At 39.2% G+C, this 17,800-nt stretch overlaps 2 protein-coding genes across 2 annotated transcripts in view; both read left to right on the top strand.

Annotated features, from left to right (window-relative positions):
- LOC111504030 (citrate synthase) overlaps positions 1 to 13,402 on the top strand; it is a 40,060-nt gene extending 26,658 nt beyond the window's left edge. The window contains exons 4-8 of the mRNA XM_023158504.2: positions 173 to 559; positions 6,783 to 7,115; positions 8,789 to 8,992; positions 9,058 to 9,162; positions 12,754 to 13,402. Coding sequence (XP_023014272.1) covers positions 173 to 559; positions 6,783 to 7,115; positions 8,789 to 8,992; positions 9,058 to 9,162; positions 12,754 to 12,918 — 1,194 coding nt within the window. The 3' untranslated portion in view covers positions 12,919 to 13,402. The remainder of the gene's footprint in view (positions 1 to 172; positions 560 to 6,782; positions 7,116 to 8,788; positions 8,993 to 9,057; positions 9,163 to 12,753) is intronic.
- Positions 13,403 to 17,459: 4,057 nt separating this feature from the next.
- Positions 17,460 to 17,800, top strand: part of zyd (sodium/potassium/calcium exchanger zydeco) — a 48,657-nt gene continuing 48,316 nt past the window's right edge. Inside the window, exon 1 of the mRNA XM_074173372.1 lies at positions 17,460 to 17,616. Coding sequence (XP_074029473.1) covers positions 17,604 to 17,616 — 13 coding nt within the window. The 5' untranslated portion in view covers positions 17,460 to 17,603. The remainder of the gene's footprint in view (positions 17,617 to 17,800) is intronic.

Raw genomic sequence — 17,800 nt, forward strand, 5'->3', positions numbered from 1 at the left:
GGCAACACCGCGCCACTGTAGCAGGACCCTGTATAATGATTATTCGAAATGAATAGTGAATAATTATTTTTTACATGAGAGTATGCCCAAGTTCTGCGCTCACACATGGTTAGTTTCAGAAATCTTGATTTATTTTCCGACTTCTCAACGCTAATAACCTAATCGTTTTCAGATATACGGTGGCATGCGCGGCATCAAAGGCCTCGTCTGCGAGACCTCCGTCCTGGACCCCGACGAAGGTATCCGCTTCCGCGGCCTCTCCATTCCGGAGTGCCAGAAGGTGCTGCCTAAGGCCGAAGGTGGCCAGGAGCCGCTCCCTGAAGGCCTCTTCTGGCTGCTCATCACCGGCGACGTGCCCACAGATGCGCAGGTCAAGGCCCTTTCGAAGGAGTGGGCGGAGCGAGCTGAGCTGCCGCCCCACGTGGTGCAGCTGCTGAACTGCCTGCCCTCGTCGGTGCACCCCATGACGCAGCTTTCGGCCGCCGTTACAGTGCTCAACAGCGAGAGCAAGTTTGCCAACGCCTACTCTTGCGGAGTGCACAAGTCCAAATATTGGGAGGTGAGTGTTTTTTTTATTCATTTTTTATTAATTCACTTTCAGGTAAATGATATCTAAAAAAGAGTTTGTGTGTACTTACAGCTTGTCATATCTAGAAGAGATTTGAGAATTCTCTCTCTCTCTCTCGCTCTCATAGTCTTCTAAGAATGGTTTATCATTCCCTTTTTAAACCACACCTCCGTTATGGTATTTGCTTTTGGGGTGTGTGTTCTACCACATGCCTTCAATCAGTATTACTAATACAAAAACGTGCAATACGATGCATATGCAAAGCCAAGCCTAGGGACTCTTGTCGACCTCTTTTTGCCTCTAACAAAATCCTAACTGTGGTCTCCCTATTTATATACGAGACAATCTGCCTTGTCTTCAAAAATAGGGTATTGTTTAACAACTTGGACGCGCCAATGTATCAAACCAGGCAAAGATTCAGCTTTAAATTACCGCTGCCTTCTTCGTCGCTAGTTAAAGATTCCATTATTTACAACGGTCTTAAAATGTTCAATCACCTTCCTCAAGCTATAAGAACCATAAATGACCTTAGAGCTCTTAAGAAAGAGTTGAGAGACTTGCTCTCTGGGAGACCTTATTATAGCTTAGCAGAATTCTATGATGATATTGATTTCATTTCATTCAATTTAGTTTAAATTGATTCATTTACATTTTGTTGACCATGTTCTTATATCCTGAACGTTTGTTATTATTTACATGTCTCTTTTCAGTTCATGTTATAACCTACTTTTAGTGATTTTACTTTGGTGATTTCATGTATATGTTATTTATATTTCGCACAAGGCTTTGTCAATAAGAATTTATTCTTCAGACAATAAAGTATATTAAATAAAAATAAAAATAACGAACGCACATCTAGTAGGCGAGACTATAACGGAATTCAGAAAGTTCTTCCTACATTTGACAAGCTGTGTGTACGCACGTAAGAAGTTATACTTTTTTGGCGTAACAAGAAATCTTTCTAAAAATTTTAACTTTCGTGTTATCCTACATTTGGGGGTACCAAAATAATTGGTACGAAACCAGATTAGGACATGGACCAATAAGAAGCATACAGAGTACTGCACAAAAGTACCTGGCAACAAACACAGTAGAACCTTCAATAGGGAACCGTCCGAGAAAAGAACTGAAGAACTACTTCAATATAAAGGGTTTTTCAATAAGGGCGGGTAGATGTTGAAATGGAATAAAACAAGCTGTGTGTGAGGTATTAACAAAATTATTTTTTTATTTGAAAGGCGCACGTATGCCATTAACTGTGGAATATGACATCATTCAAATGCCCGCCTCGGCTTCTTAGGGTGGCACGGATCCGAGTGGTCCAATTTTCAAGAAACCCCGCAGGAAAAAGTCTAGTGGGGTCAAATACCATGACCTTGGTGGCCAATTCACATCACCCCTGCGAGAAATAACCTTACCCTCAAATCGTTCATGCAAAATGTCAATCGTGGCGTTTGCTGTGTGGCACGTAGCGCCGTCCTGCTGGAACCACATGTCGTCTAGGTCTATATGGTTCAATTTGGGCCATAAGAAATTAGTTATCATCGTTCTGTAGCGGTCGCTGTTGACGGTGACCGCCTCATTAACGTCGTTTTCAAAAAAGTACGGACCAATTACGCCGCCGGCCCAAAATCCACACCAAACGGTAACTTTTTGAGGATGCATTATCACCTGGTGAACCTCGCGTGGGTTGGTGTCGGCCCATATACGGCAATTTTGCTTGTTAACACAGCCATTCATCCAAAAATGCGCCTCGTCACTAAAGATGATTTTTCGGGCAAAATTGGGGTCCTCTTCCAAACGATTCGAGTCAGCGAACAAACGGCGTTGTCCATGGTCACGAACTTTGAGCTCCTGGGTCAGTTGGATCTTGTACGGGTGTAGTCCCGACGCAAAATTCGCCAAGTTGAAGTCTGCGAAAGGCCGAGTTCTTGTGCACGGCTAGATAGACTGCCTCGGGTTCTGCTGTACACTTTCACGGACCGCGGCGATGTTCTCGGCCGATCTTGGGTTCCTTGAACGTACGGGTGTTGGCTGATTGTTTACTGAACAGGTCGTCTCAAATTTGGCCACCAAACGTTGAAGAGTCGACTGTGAAGGGCCACAACGTCTACCGTAAAATGGACGCAATGCGCGCACCGTTTGCGTTAACGAACACTCATTTTGATAATACAGTTTTATCATTTGAACGTGCTGTTCAATCGTGTAACTTGCCATGATGATTTGGCATAAGCAACTGAATAATAAACAAAAGATTTGACAGATGTCACCAAAACAAAATGGCCGCCACGGGGCGCCAAAATCTACCCGCGCCAATTGAAAAACCCTTTAGTAGGGATCGGCTCAGAATAATTACAGGGTTACTAACCGGTCAGTGTCCGCTTAGAGGACACCTGAATAAAATGGAGTCGTACAGCGGAGAGCTCAGCTGCAGATTATGCAACGACGGGATAGAAACAGCTATACACATCTTATGCGAATGTGAGGCACTGAATCACAGGAAGCAGGCAATATATGGACGTACAAAATTACGCCCAGAAGAATGTGACGAACATAACACGGAACCTGTACAAACTAGTACAGAGAACGAGACTTATGGAATGAGTGTCATGAGAAGATGGGAGAATAAACGCAATAAGCCCAAAAGGCTGCAGTGTTTGGACAAATCAGACAGCTCCCAAGGTACAAAAAAAACCTTTCCAGTTACGGTACATATTATAGCAACTCTGGGGACGTCTACCCAGGTCTACCCCTGATGAATTCTGCAACTCTTTAAAGTCGCCACATCGCAGGTGGAAGATTGTTGTTTCGGACAAGTACTAGTTGTCCTAACTGAATTTTGCCCTGGTCCCATTTCCATCGAGTTCTTTATGGAGTTCGCATACATACTCACTGCTCCAGCGGGTCCAAAACTGTTGGAGCAATCTTTGCATATGTTGGTACTGAGTGAGGCGGTTTTCGTTAACACGTTGGGTCAAGGGTGGTTCGGGTAACATCATTGTTCTTCCAATTAAAAAATGTGCCGGTGATAGACAGGTTAAGTCATCGGGAGAGGCACGCATAGGAAATAAAGGAGTGAAAAAGGGACAAACTCACCGGCAGGTACCACGATGTGAAAGTTCAGTCATCCAGCTTGCGGTTCTCGACTGGCACGTTTCTTCCGCCTCATAAGGTGTTTGGCCACTTGTAATTTTCAATTTTTAGTTGAATTTTCTTCTAATAATCCGGCTCGAAGGACCATATGTTCGTGTAGTGAAACTGTGATACTGGTTTTCTAACTTTATAATGATATAAAAATGTCGTATAGCAAAAATAATATTCATAATTGTGAAACAACGCCTGAGCTATTGCCTGCTAGAGAGTCGATTTTGAAGTGTTGATGGTCGATGATCTCGCAAGGGTTTCTGCAGCCCTCGCTGAACAGATGAGTTTGAACAGAATGCATTATCTAGTTAAATAAAGTTTATTCATCATAAAATTATAGCAACTGAACAATTTCGATTTTGTTTGAGACTCGTCCACTTGGGCTGGAGATATAGTGTTTTTGTAAAGACACTCCAAGTAAGGAATTCAATCAAGACCAATGGTGCACTTCGGAAAGTTTGAAGGTGTTTTTTGACGTGCTGACTTGACCTCGAGCCTAAATATATCAGAAGGCACGGCAACCCAACTCACCTACAGCTGTGTTCACTTGAGTACAGCTATAAAGCGGCGTTCCCACGAGGCGTTAATCACGACATTGAACCACGCTTTCGTGAAATACACTTCTGTGTGAACGCATAGTCGTTAAACTTGCTTTCGTGAGGAACGGCGCACGACTCAAGCGAGGATAGATCAAACCTGTTTGATTTTCAGTCGTGATATACCGTTCGTGAAGCCAAGATGTCGTCACAGCAACGTGGCATTATTAAGTTTAACGACAGTGAAACTACGCGTTTTTTGGAGTTATATTCGATGGAAAAGGTGTTATATGATCCAAGTTTGGAGGAATACCGTGATAGAGATTTACGAGCCGCCGCAGCTAAGAGAATAAGTCATGAATTAAATATTCCTGGATTTGGACCAAAAGAAGTTGTAGCAGAATTCAAAAATTTAAGAAGCTCTTTCTGTCAGGAGTTAAAAAAAATATCAGACAGTGCAAGGTCTGGAAAAGGTACAGATGACATATACAAGCCAAAAGTATTTTGGTTTGATCTGATGAACAGTTTCATTCGTCCGTTTTTTCAACAGCGACCCACACAATCTTTGTCTAACGTTTCTAATTTTAATGAAATTGGTTTTTCAAACAATCTAAATTTACTCGCGAGTATTCCAAAGGCATTTTCCACTACACGTCTTGCTCTTGACAATCGATAATTGTAAATCCTTCCTGCAGGGGTTAAATTGCGTCGACTGTAGGGTTTCATTATATACTTTTTTAACGGAAATGCATCATCAGCCAAAATAACGAAATTGTTTGGTATGGCTAGTGAGTTTGTTTCTAAAGCGTTGTACAAAGAGCTATTTTGAAAAATTCCTCCATCTGATCCTCTTCCTTTCGCTCCAACATCAACATATAAAAAACAATAATCAGAACGTGAACGGCACGAACCCCCCAACCGTGTGAACGTTTTATAAATTCACACTTTCGTGAGTGTCACGAACGAAAGTTGACTAGCGTGGTTAACTGTCGTGATTAACGCCTCGTGGGAACGCCGCTTAACAATAGTGGTTAGCGGCTACAAATGCCTGTGTGCCTCTGGATCACAGGACATCCCAGGAATATCCCTGGGATATTTATCATCGAAACACGATACATACCTGGGATATCCTCAGGATGTACTGATTCTGCTAAAAAAGACAACCCAGGAATTTCGGTACGTCCCAGGAGCGTACCATGTCATATGTGGTACATCCCAGGGATATCCCTAGTACCTACGTGTGTAGTACTTCTTTGGTCACCAAGAAAATTCACTTCTGTACCAAAATATTGTTTTTCCGTTTTTAGTCTCCTTTTGTCTTTCTAAATTATTTGGCAACCTAACTATGAATCCGTATATCTTATTACAAACAAAATATTCAGTTTCTATATTTAATTTTTATTAGTAACCAGATCTGCATGTTTCATGGCGACTTCATTATTGATCAGCTTACAGATTTCGGTATGTATCAGTTATACACGAGTTTTTTTACTCTTGATATCCTGTTGTGCTGATAGCGATATCATGGTTCGCAAAATCAGATAACAACTAGAATTTTGCAAAGAGATACAAAATTAAAATCTTGTTGACAGGACACATTTGATTAAAATATTGATACCGGAGATTAGTTCATGAATACGTGCTACTTTACTTGAACAAACAAAGATAAAGAGACACAATGGAGTCATAAGACATAATTGGTTTCACCGGTGATGGGTGGTATAATGGAGGTAAATAAGTCGTAGTCCCACTTGAAGATTGCAAAAGTTTGATAATTGCTATATAAATACTATATTGTCCTATCAAGTTTTGTTTCTCTTATCTGTGGGAAACAATTATAAACCGAGGATTTCCAATCATTCACAGACTTTTGATTCAATTCTAAATTTTTAGGCTTTGGGTTCAGACCGTATAGCCCTCAAAATGATCAATCTCTTTAACCCTTTTTTTGATAAATCATTTCACCTCGATCATAACAAACATTTTGGAAGGTTGGAATGGTTATCCTCTACCTAAGTGTAACTCGCCTGCAGTCCTTTCTGACCTTAGACCACTTACAATTCTCCCTTGTCTCTCTAAAGTAGTGGAATTGATACTGAAAGATCAGTCAATGAAAATCATATTTCTAATCTGTTCAGTAAGATTACACGGAACAGTTTACACGGAACAGTTCAGTTTGTCATTCCCAAACACAAATCTTCCTTCTGAATTCACTACAATGAACTACCCTGCAAGTTTCTATCTTATACAATGGAACGTTCGCTATTGATGGCTGTCAAACAAATACTAAACAATGCGGCGTCTTAAAACTTGAAACATGTTGCATTGATTGCGTAGTTTCTGATACAGTGATATTTTTCAAACAACTACCGCCATCTTTGGGTCAGGCCGGGTACTTCTGGGACCACCCACTGTTTACCGAAGTCGTAGACGAAACGTCAGACACAAAAACATGCGGACCACGACCAATAAACCCAGAAAATAGTTTTGATATTGTAAATTCTTGTTGATGACCACTATGTACTTCTTTGCAGTACGCCTACGAAGACGCCATGGACTTGATCGCCAAGCTGCCAGTGATAGCGGCCACCATTTACCGCAACTCGTTCAAAGACGGGTCGGGCATCGGAGCGATCGACACTTCCAAAGACTGGAGCTACAACTTCACCACCATGCTGGGCTACGACGACCCGCAGTTCATCGAACTGATGAGGATGTACTTGACCATCCACAGCGACCACGAGGGTGGTAACGTTTCGGCGCATACAGTGCACCTCGTCGGATCCGCTCTCAGCGATCCCTACTTGGCTTTCGCCGCTGGAATGAACGGGTTGGCCGGTCCTCTGCACGGACTCGCTAACCAAGAGGTAAGATGGTAGAAGGTATGAGGCCATCAAATTAGAGGTGGCAGGGTTGTTAAGAACAGAGTGCTAGGTGAGAAATAACACAAGTGAAGAGTGCAGACTTGAACAGTGTGAAGTTGGAGAGTACATTGATAGAGTGCAGAGTTAGAGATAATAGAGGTTAAAAATGTAGAGTTAGAGATAATAGAGGGTAAGAATGCAGAGGTAGAGATAATAGAGGGTAAGAATGCAGAGGTAGAGATAATAGAGGTTAGGAATACAGAGTTAGGGATAATAGAGATTAAGAATGCAGAGTTACAGATAATAGAGGTTAAGAATGCAGAGTTAGAGATAATAGAGGTTAGGAATGCAGAGTTACAGATAATAGAGGTTGAGAATGCAGAGTTAGAGACAATAGAGGTTAAGAATGCAGAGTTAGAGATAATAGAGGGTAAGAATGCAGAGGTAGAGATAATAGAGGTTAGGAATACAGAGTTAGGGATAATAGAGATCAAGAATGCAGAGTTAGAGATAATAGAGGTTAGGAATGCAGAGTTAGAGATAATAGATGGTAAGAATGCAGAGGTAGAGATAATAGAGGTTAGGAATACAGAGTTAGGGATAATAGAGATCAAGAATGCAGAGTTAGAGATAATAGAGGTTGGGAATGCAGAGTTAGAGATAATAGAGGTTAGGAATGCAGAGTTACAGATAATAGAGGTTGAGAATGCAGAGTTAGAGACAATAGAGGTTAAGAATGCAGAGTTAGAGATAATAGAGGGTAAGAATGCAGAGGTACAGATAATAGAGGTTAGGAATACAGAGTTAGGGATAATAGAGATTAAGAATGCAGAGTTAGAGATAATAGAGGTTTAGAATGCAGAGTTAGAGAGAACAATGTTGGAGAGTGCAAGGTTGAGGAGTGTGCAGCTAAAGGTTATAGAATAGAGTGCAGAATTAGTGAGGAGAGAGTTAGGAAATGTACAGTTGGGGACTACAGAGTTGAAGACTGTAGAGGTAGATAGTACAGCTTTATAGAGAGTAGAATTGAAGAACTTTAAAGAAATAACTGAGGAATGAAATGAATAGTTGAAGAATATTGTGTTAGAGAGGATAGTCATTAGTGAGGAGTGAGTTACAGTAAACAGTAAACATGCACAGTTGGAGAGGAAAGAGTTAAAGGTAGTACATGTAGAAAATGCAGAATTAGAGATAACAGAGATAGAGCATTTATAGTTGAAGAGTGAAGAACGTGAAGTTGGAGAGTGCAGAGAGGGAAAGTGTAGAGATAGATAGTTAGAGATGACGGTTAGAGATAACACAGATGTAAGGCATTGTTAATGAGGATAGCAATGCACATTTAGAGAAAACAGAGTAGAAATGAAGAACGTAGGGTACTGTAGAGTTGGAGAGTACAGAGTAAAAGCGGTTATAGAGATACTCCTTGAAAGATTGAGGGGAATACTTGAAAAGAAATGTGAAAACTTGAAAGTGAAAGAGTTGATGACAGAAAAAGGGACAAAGGGAATGAGAGGAATTAGAAATATAATGAAGTTAGGGAAAAAGACTTTAGATTAAATACCACAAGACTTTTATTGAATGCAAAAAAGGGCATTTTGAGATTTATGAAATTCAACTCGAAGGACCCAACCAAATGTGAATTTTGAGAGTCATTTCCACAATCACCTTTTCTATAGGTACTTGTATGGCTGCAAAAGCTTCGTCAACAAGTCGGCGACAAAGCCACCGAGGAGCAATTGAAAGACTTCATTTGGAAAACACTCAAATCTGGCCAAGTCGTACCCGGTTACGGTCACGCCGTCTTGAGGAAAACCGATCCCCGTTACACGTGCCAGCGAGAATTTGCTTTGAAACATTTGCCAGAAGACCCTGTCTTCCAGGTAATCGAGTTTTTTGTTTTATAAAATGAGGTTATGAAACTGAAGTTCTGTTCTTTGTTCTGCAGCTGGTATCCAAACTTTATAAGATTGTACCTCCAATTCTCACGGAGCTCGGCAAAGTGAAGAACCCCTGGCCAAATGTAGATGCCCACTCCGGCGTTCTGTTACAGGTAAGCAGTTAAGTTTGAACAATTTTAATTGGTGACGGAAAATATTATCTTGGAAAAACAATTGGTTTTTTGCCAACGTTTCGAGTTTAAAAATCATCAGACGTTTAAGGTGCATATTAAAAATAAAAAAACACTGCAGCAAACAAAGTAATCATAGCCAACACAATACAATGACATGAAACAAACAAGTGGTTTTGTCTATAACTTTAACCAGGTGGTACCTGGTTTTATTGGTGTAAAAAAATTGAACTTTTGAACAGAAAGAAGAAATTATTTTGGTATTTCACTGATTTGATTGAAATTGCAGTACTCAGTACTACATATATCTTTTCGACGTCCCTTCTAGTGTCTATACTGTTGTGTTTGAGGATATGAATTATTTCGCTCGAAAGTCTTTGAGATGAATCTGATCGGGCCTTTAGAATTGTGCATATGCTCTATTTCACGATCCAAAATGGCTGTGGAGTTCTTGATCATGTGTTCATGTGTTCTGAAATTCTTGTTTTGAGATGCGTCCGGTTTGGCCAACGTTTAGACATCTTTTTAATATATTTATTCTGTATCAGATTGTTTCACTGAGCTTTGCAATCTGTACATTTCAAGAAAAGTGAGTTTTGAATTTAAATAATTTTATGATACTTGTACATTCATAACTCCTTTTCCAGGAAAACAAATTAGGCAAGTTGAATGCTATCTAGTAAATGTACACATTGGCATAATGATTTGAGATGAATTTGCAAATATTCGTAGTCTTTGCAAATATTATTACAAAAACGTGTGTCGAATGATGAACAATGTGGCATAATGTAGACTTTTATCAGATTGTTCAAACATACCACTGTCAGCTTAATCAGTTTGACACACCTCAGTAATTCATGTTATCATATTAGGAGGAGTCAATTAATGATTTGCAACAAAAGCTTCATTTTAATCAAATAGTAAAATATTGTTGGAAGTGAGCGTTTGATCTTGCTAACAAATAAATCATAAATGAGATGAAAAAGTTGAATTTTGTAACACTTATGTGGTTTCTTCAACAAGTGGTTCACTTCACAACAGCTTTTACTACATATAAAAAACACTATTTCTTCATCATTTATTTTACTTGTTACTTACTGTTGCTTGCTAACGCTTGCTAAATGAGTTGTAAACTGAACTACCTGCAAGCTGGTGAACATTCTTCGAAATGTTCCTTTACTTTCAGGTTAACCGGTTGTTGACTTTTGCACATTTTCTCTTTCGAGAATTGGAATGAAATTTAGCACAATCTGTCGTTGAATATGCTAAAATGAAAATTTGAGGACAAATAGGTCGAATTGAATTGAAAAGTTATAAAAACTGTTTGTGGAAATTGCAAAAGAAACTACAAGTTTTGAATTGTTCTTTGATTCAGTGACAGCTTAGAAATTGGCAGCGTAATTTATTGACAGATAAAAATTTATAGAACCACTTAATACAACAATTTATGAACTGTTGTGACATGTAAACCAAAATGAAATTTAACGAAGGTCGTTCTACATATTAATTTTTACTTCTTGTTTATTACTGTCTCTGTATAGTATATAAGAAGTCGGTGGCATAAGAACTAAATAGTTACCGAACGTCGGCAGTTTTTTTGTATGGCATGGGTAGCGTGGTATAATTTTTTTTTGTCAAGTAAAGAGTAATGCATTTAGTCTTTTATTTAGCTGTTTGGATTGACTTCATATAAACTATATATTACAGACATTTCTGATAAACACTTCTTCCATTTGTTTTTCAATGAAACAATTATAATACATACACGTGGATGTGCGATAGCTTTCATTATACATGTCCCAAACATTAAAAAAAAAGGGCGAGAGCTACCATCTGATCTCCTTTTATGTATACTATAAATATTCCTCGTTATTTTCATAAATCTAAAGCTATCTGTACATTACTAGAAATTAAGGGGTTTCAAAATTATTCTAGTTTATTCTTAACAATGACAGCACGCATTTCATGCAAATCTAAATTTTATCAGGAGCGTATGTAGAAGAGGATCGAGGATAGATCCCTGAGGAACATCACATTTAACACACTCAAGATAACTAGTTATATCACCAATGCTAACATAGAATGTAAACTTTCACGGCCGTAGATAATTGCGTCAAATTCATTTCCCGGCTTTTTTGGCCGTGGTCTACAGATCTTATGCCTGAAGTTTCGTCTACTACTGCGGTATACATTATCAAAGGGAATGAGGTAACGATCGAAGAGTTCGGGTTGTTCCCATCGTAGAGTTTTTGGGTTTCCAACACAGAAACTCTGTGTTGAGAACAACTTGGACACTTCAACTGTTACCGCAGTAGTTGACGAAACGTCAGGCATAAAAACCTGCAGACCACGACAAAAATAGCTTTGACACAAAATCTCACATAGGTTTAAATTTGAAAATTAGAGCCCAAACACAACATATTTGTGATTCAACACCAGACAGTGCTGTTTCGGCACGTCATAGGTCTCGTCATAGGTCTGAACCACGAATGCATTGGTAAAGTCCTTAAAGAACAAGCCTTAGTAAATGAAGGCAAATCTCGCTCTAGGAAAACGCCATCTTTGGGACCGACAGAGAACTCGATCTCCGAATATCAAAAGAGAACTGCAGTATCGAATCACAAATTCGTTGGTTTAATGCTCTAATTTTCAACTTGTTGCTTCGCAGTGAAAGCTGCAGTGGAAGACAGAGGACTAATCTCATCAGCGGTCGATGTCGAAGCTGGCTTTGCTACTCGTTAATCTTTCATATTTCAGGATTGAATTCTTTGTCGGTCGTATAAATGGCGCCTTTGTAAGAAGAGAGTTTTCTATCTTACAAATAATGGGGAATGTTCCTCAAATTGGGTTATTACAGCAAATGCAAGTTTGAACAAAATAAAGTTGAGTTTAATTCATGAGTTTTTCAAATTCACTTCAAAAAGTATTCAAATGTTGGGTTCAGTTTTTAAAGGGATTTGTTTCTAATTCACATATTGGCAACAGCGCCTATATCAAGTTGAAATAATTTATACATACTTAGATATTCTACTTTAAAAAAAGAAAATTATCTTTATAAATCAACAATTAAGGCAAAATATAAGTAATAGTTCAAAACCACCTCCACAAGCCACATAAACAACAGTTGTTTTGTTATTTATTTATATAGAGGAAGATAGATTAGGTGTACAAAATGTCATATGTTACAGAATGTATCGGAACTCGGAACATAAGTAAACAGAACAGCATACCTCTGAAATATGTCATCTTTGTTTGTCTCATACAGGAAACAGATTCATTGTCCTTTATTAGCTATAACCGATGTTGCCAAATGGTGAAATAGAAACGAATCCCTTTAAATGTTGAATACATTATTCCATTCCTCTTTTTTAAGTATTTAAATAATTTTTCAAAGAAAAAGTTTGAAATGATAAGTTTGAAATGCGTTGTTTTAGAGCTCTTTTATGAAAACTACTCGATTTTCGTCAGAGGAACATTCCCCATTATGAAACCAAATGTTCCTAATTTCTATTTGATGTATTTCACTCGAAAAAAATTTGTGATTAACATGATCAAAATGCTTTTTTGTTTCAGTATTACGGACTAAAAGAAATGAACTACTACACCGTCCTCTTTGGCGTGTCGAGAGCCCTAGGAGTGTTGGCATCGCTAGTGTGGGACCGCGCCTTCGGCCTGCCCATCGAGAGACCCAAATCCATGTCGACTGACGGTCTGATGAAGGCGCTGAAGGCCAAGTAAATCCGTTGGCGAACCCTAGTTAAGTACCTTCTCCCGAGAGTTGGTTAGTTTGTAGAAACGGCTACTCGAGAGCTACGAACTACCTCGGTCTACAAAATTGCTCACATCGGTGTATGTCTATTGTTTTTTTTTAGTGTGGGGGTGGTTTTCCGTTTCAAAATTCAAACGCAACAATATCATTTCCGGGTTCGTTCCTCTTCTGTAGCTGTTTTTGTTTCTCTGAAGCAGAACCGACGGATTTATTTATTTTGTTTTGTACAAAGGCTATGAGGTGTACATTTTGTTTGAGAATATTTATTTAGCATTTTTTAACTTGTTACATTGTCACCGCCTATTCAGCAGTTTTTTTTCTCAGTCCACTCATACAAATACATTGTGCAGGTTAGTTGTACTTAGTTGCAAATAGTGGAAACGTCAACCCGATAGTGAGTTTTTCAAACTGGTCAATAATTAACTTAGACAATATACGTTTTTAATTTCACAATGTTTTTTTATTTGTTCCTCCACACTTTATCATGAGGGTGTACAAATTTATGCAATACAGCGGGAGATTATCCAAGAATTTTTTTGACATATCAGGGAAGGTGAATAAAAATGAAGGTGTTCAAGAAATATCAATAAAAATGTGGCAATACGTAGATTTTTGAATATGATGTGCTTGTCATGTTTATCATCTCATCCTAAAGGCACCAGATAACAACATAACATACAGAGAGTTCAATAATGATTAAGGAATCATTCAAAGCTTAGTAAACTAAAAAACATTTGTCATAAAGATACTGTAAATTTTATGGCACACCAGTATGTTTTTGTGACAACCTGTTGACTTGAATTCGACAGAGTACGTCACATTGGTGCAGTATTTTGAAGGTAGTACGTCAGTATGGTGCTGTGACAACCTGGTGACTTGAATTTGACATAGTAGGTCACATTGTGACATTGCTGCAATATTTTGTAGAACGACAGCATGCTGATGTGACAACCTGGTGACTTGCATTTGACAGAGTACGTCACATTGTGACATTGCTGCAGTATTTTGGAGGTAGTACGTCAGTATGCTGCTGTGACAACCTGGTGACTTGAATTTTACATAGTAGGTCACATTGTGACATTGTTGCAATATTCTGTAGAACGACAGCATGCTATTGTGACAACCTGGTGACTTGCATTTGACAGAGTACGTCACATTGTGACATTGGTGCAGTATTTTGGAGGTAGTACGTCAGTATGTTGCTGTGACAACCTGGTGACTTGAATTTGACATAGTAGGTCACATTGTGACATTGCTGCAATCTTTCGTAGAACGACAGCATGCTCCTGTGACAACCTGATGACTTGCATTTGACAGAGTACGTCACATTGTGACATTGGTGCAGTATTTTGAAGGTAGTACGTCAGTATGCTGCTGTGACAACCTGGTGTCTTGAGTTCCATGGTGGCCGTGGTAGTGGACGGACGTGCTGATAACGTCCGTCCACAAAGAAGGTACTCCGCGTACCTTGCCATGTGCTATCGTGGGGCTCCGTTTTGTGTTGTGTTGTATTAAAATTGAAATGTGGAGTGTCTGAAAAAGTGATGAATAAGTGGCCCCCCTTATTCACGCCGGTATCCAGGCCGGGGTGGTTCGGATAACCAGGTAAAGGGGGCTATATATGTGAAAAATTACCAAAAGGTCTCTCAAGTAGGAGGCGACTTCAAAAAATGAAATTGTTTTTATGTTAAAAAAAACTAGTGTTTTTTATATATAAAGTTAGAAAAAAATGGGTGGCAGCATTGCTTTGTGCAAGACCGCTGCGCCCCCCGACGAAGCTCCTGTTAACCAACAGGAGGAGCATTGGTCATATGCGCCTGAAGATAGGAAGCAACGACCATCTAAAATAGAGAGAGAGAGAGAGAACCTGGTGACTTGAATTTGACATAGTAGGTCACATTGTGACATTGCTGCAATATTTTGTAGAACGACAGCATGCTGCTGTGACAACCCGGTGACTTGAATTTGACATAGTGGGTCACATTGTGACATTGTTGCAATCTTTTGTAGAACGACAGCATGCTCCTGTGACAACCTGATGACTTGCATTTGACAGAGTACGTCACATTGTGACATTGGTGCAGTATTTTGGAGGTAGTGAAATCAAAAATTGTATCGCACGCCAGTATGCTATCCGAGAAGAGAAACGAAGAATTGCTTCAACAAAGTAGGGATCATTTGTTTGAAGGTGATTGACAATGTTTCGTGATGAATTTCACTAGTTCGGACTTCCATTGTCTATTATATAAAATGATTTGAAATCCCTGAAACAAGTAAAAAAGAATAATTAAAAAAAGAATAGTTGAAAATAACAATTATATTAAGCAACAATAAACCTGAAATGAAATGATAGTAAAATAACCTACAAGTAAAAATATAATAATTGAATAAATAAAAAATTAAAAAATTAAAGGAATGCAAAAAGAAAATAATAAAAAGTGTAGAGATTCCAAGTCACGTTAGTTCACGACGTTTCGATTGTTGGTATCTACAATCGTCTTCGGGTGATGACTGGACTGATTCCTCCGAGAGATGACTATTTTATAGGTCGTTGAAATACTTTCACTTTCTCTACTTTCCATTTTCCGCTTCACTGATTCCGTGAGAGATGACCGATTTGGCGGGAGTTGGTCATTTCTCGTTTGATGATGGGTTTCCATATGTTTCGTATATCTACGCTGGCCTGGCTGAATACGTTGTTGGACAACATGTATGCGGCTTCCTTGAATTTTCTCCTGAACCAATGTTCCTCTCTGTCCAAGATCTCAGCTTGGGACCACTCGATGTTGTGTTGATGGGTCCAAACATGGTCTGCTATTCCTGATTTGCTGGTTTCTCCTCGCTGTGTGTGCTTCTTGTGCTCGGCAATGCGAATATTCAATGGCCTCTTAGTTTCACCAATATAGGATTTTCCGCACTCACAGGGTATCCGGTAAATGCAATTCTTGGAATCGCAGTCCGCGTTTGGGGGCCTGGTTTTCGTGAGGCTGCTACGGATAGTGTTACCGGATCTAAAACAGGTTCTAATGTTGTACTTGGAACCAATTCTTCTTATCCTCTCCGATAATCCTCTGATGTAGGGAAGTGAAAGCACTGGTTGTGACGGCTTCTCTTCCTTGCGAGGCTCCTGCTGTCTTTTGGCCAAAGTCTTTTCTACCATCGCTTTGGAGTATCCATTCCGCTGAAGATCACTTTTGATGATGTCTAGTTCCTTCTCGAGACCTTCCTTTGTATTACAAAGCCCAAAAGCACGGTCTAATAGAGTCTTGATGATTCCTCTTTTTGTCGATTGATGGTGGTTGGATTCGTGGTTCAGATACTGTCCCGTATGAGTGGGTTTTCGGTATACAGATGTTTCCCACTTAGTGTCGGTCCTCTTCACCAAAACGTCTAAGAATGGCAATTCATTGTGGATTTCCTTCTCCATTGTGAAAGTGATGGAAGGTCTCACGCTGTTGATGTGTTTCAGAAAGGCGTCTAGTTCAGTATTCCCATGGTTCCATATTATGAAGGTGTCGTCAACATATCTCAACCAGACTCGAGGTTTCTTGTGGGCTTCTTCAATGGCCAGAGTTTCAAACCACTCCATATATATGTTGGCTATGACTGGTGAAAGTGGCGATCCCATTGGCAGTCCCTCATCTTGTGTAAAGAATTCGTCCTTCAGTTGGAAATAACAGTTTCGTACACAGCATCCTAGTAATTCCATAATTACTTCTATAGGTAGATTCGTTCTCTCTTTCAGGTTCCCGTCTTCGGATAGCTTTCTCTGTATGATTTGGAGTGCTTCTTCGACCGGAACGTTGGTGTAAAGGCTTTCCACGTCGAAACTAATTAGTTGATCTTCCTGTGTGACTTCAATTGACCCTAGTAGTTCGACAAAATGTCATGTTTGGACCCATCAACACAACATCGAGTGGTCCCAAGCTGAGATCTTGGACAGAGAGGAACATTGGTTCAGGAGAAAATTCAAGGAAGCCGCATACATGTTGTCCAACAACGTATTCAGCCAGGCCAGCGTAGATATACGAAACATATGGAAACCCATCATCAAACGAGAAATGACCAACTCCCGCCAAATCGGTCATCTCTCACGGAATCAGTGAAGCGGAAAATGGAAAGTAGAGAAAGTGAAAGTATTTCAACGACCTATAAAATAGTCATCTCTCGGAGGAATCAGTCCAGTCATCACCCGAAGACGATTGTAGATACCAACAATCGAAACGTCGTGAACTAACGTGACTTGGAATCTCTACACTTTTTATTATTTTCTTTTTGCATTCCTTTAATTTTTTAATTTTTTTTATTTATTCAATTATTATATTTTTACTTGTAGGTTATTTTACTATCATTTCATTTCAGGTTTATTGTTGCTTAATATAATTGTTATTTTCAACTATTCTTTTTTTAATTATTCTTTTTTACTTGTTTCAGGGATTTCAAATCATTTTATATAATAGACAATGGAAGTCCGAACTAGTGAAATTCAAAGTAGGGATCAGCTCAGAACAGTAACCGGGCTACTCATTGTTCACTCTTTTGAGAGGACATCTGACCAAAATAGGACTGCAGCCCATGATGTTGTAGTGTTTCCTGGAGACTTGAGAGAAATACATAAGTCAGACGGCTCCCAGACGAGAAAAAGGAGAAAGAAATGAGCAAGTCAGGTAGCTTCTTAGTAGTAAGAAAAAGAAAAAATAAAAAATTTTCATCACAGATATTCTAAATTATGTCGCACGTCTTTATGCTCCTGCGACTTAGATTTGACGTAGTAAGTCACATTGTGACACATTTTTCACATTGAAGTGTGAACTATTTTTCATGATTTTCTTGATATAAGATTGAAGTCTT

Source organism: Leptinotarsa decemlineata, unplaced genomic scaffold (assembly GCF_025532065.1).
Source record: "Leptinotarsa decemlineata unplaced genomic scaffold, Ldec_3_MD MMD2_tig00000232_RagTag_RagTag, whole genome shotgun sequence".
In the NCBI taxonomy this organism is placed as follows: Eukaryota; Metazoa; Arthropoda; class Insecta; order Coleoptera; family Chrysomelidae; genus Leptinotarsa; species Leptinotarsa decemlineata.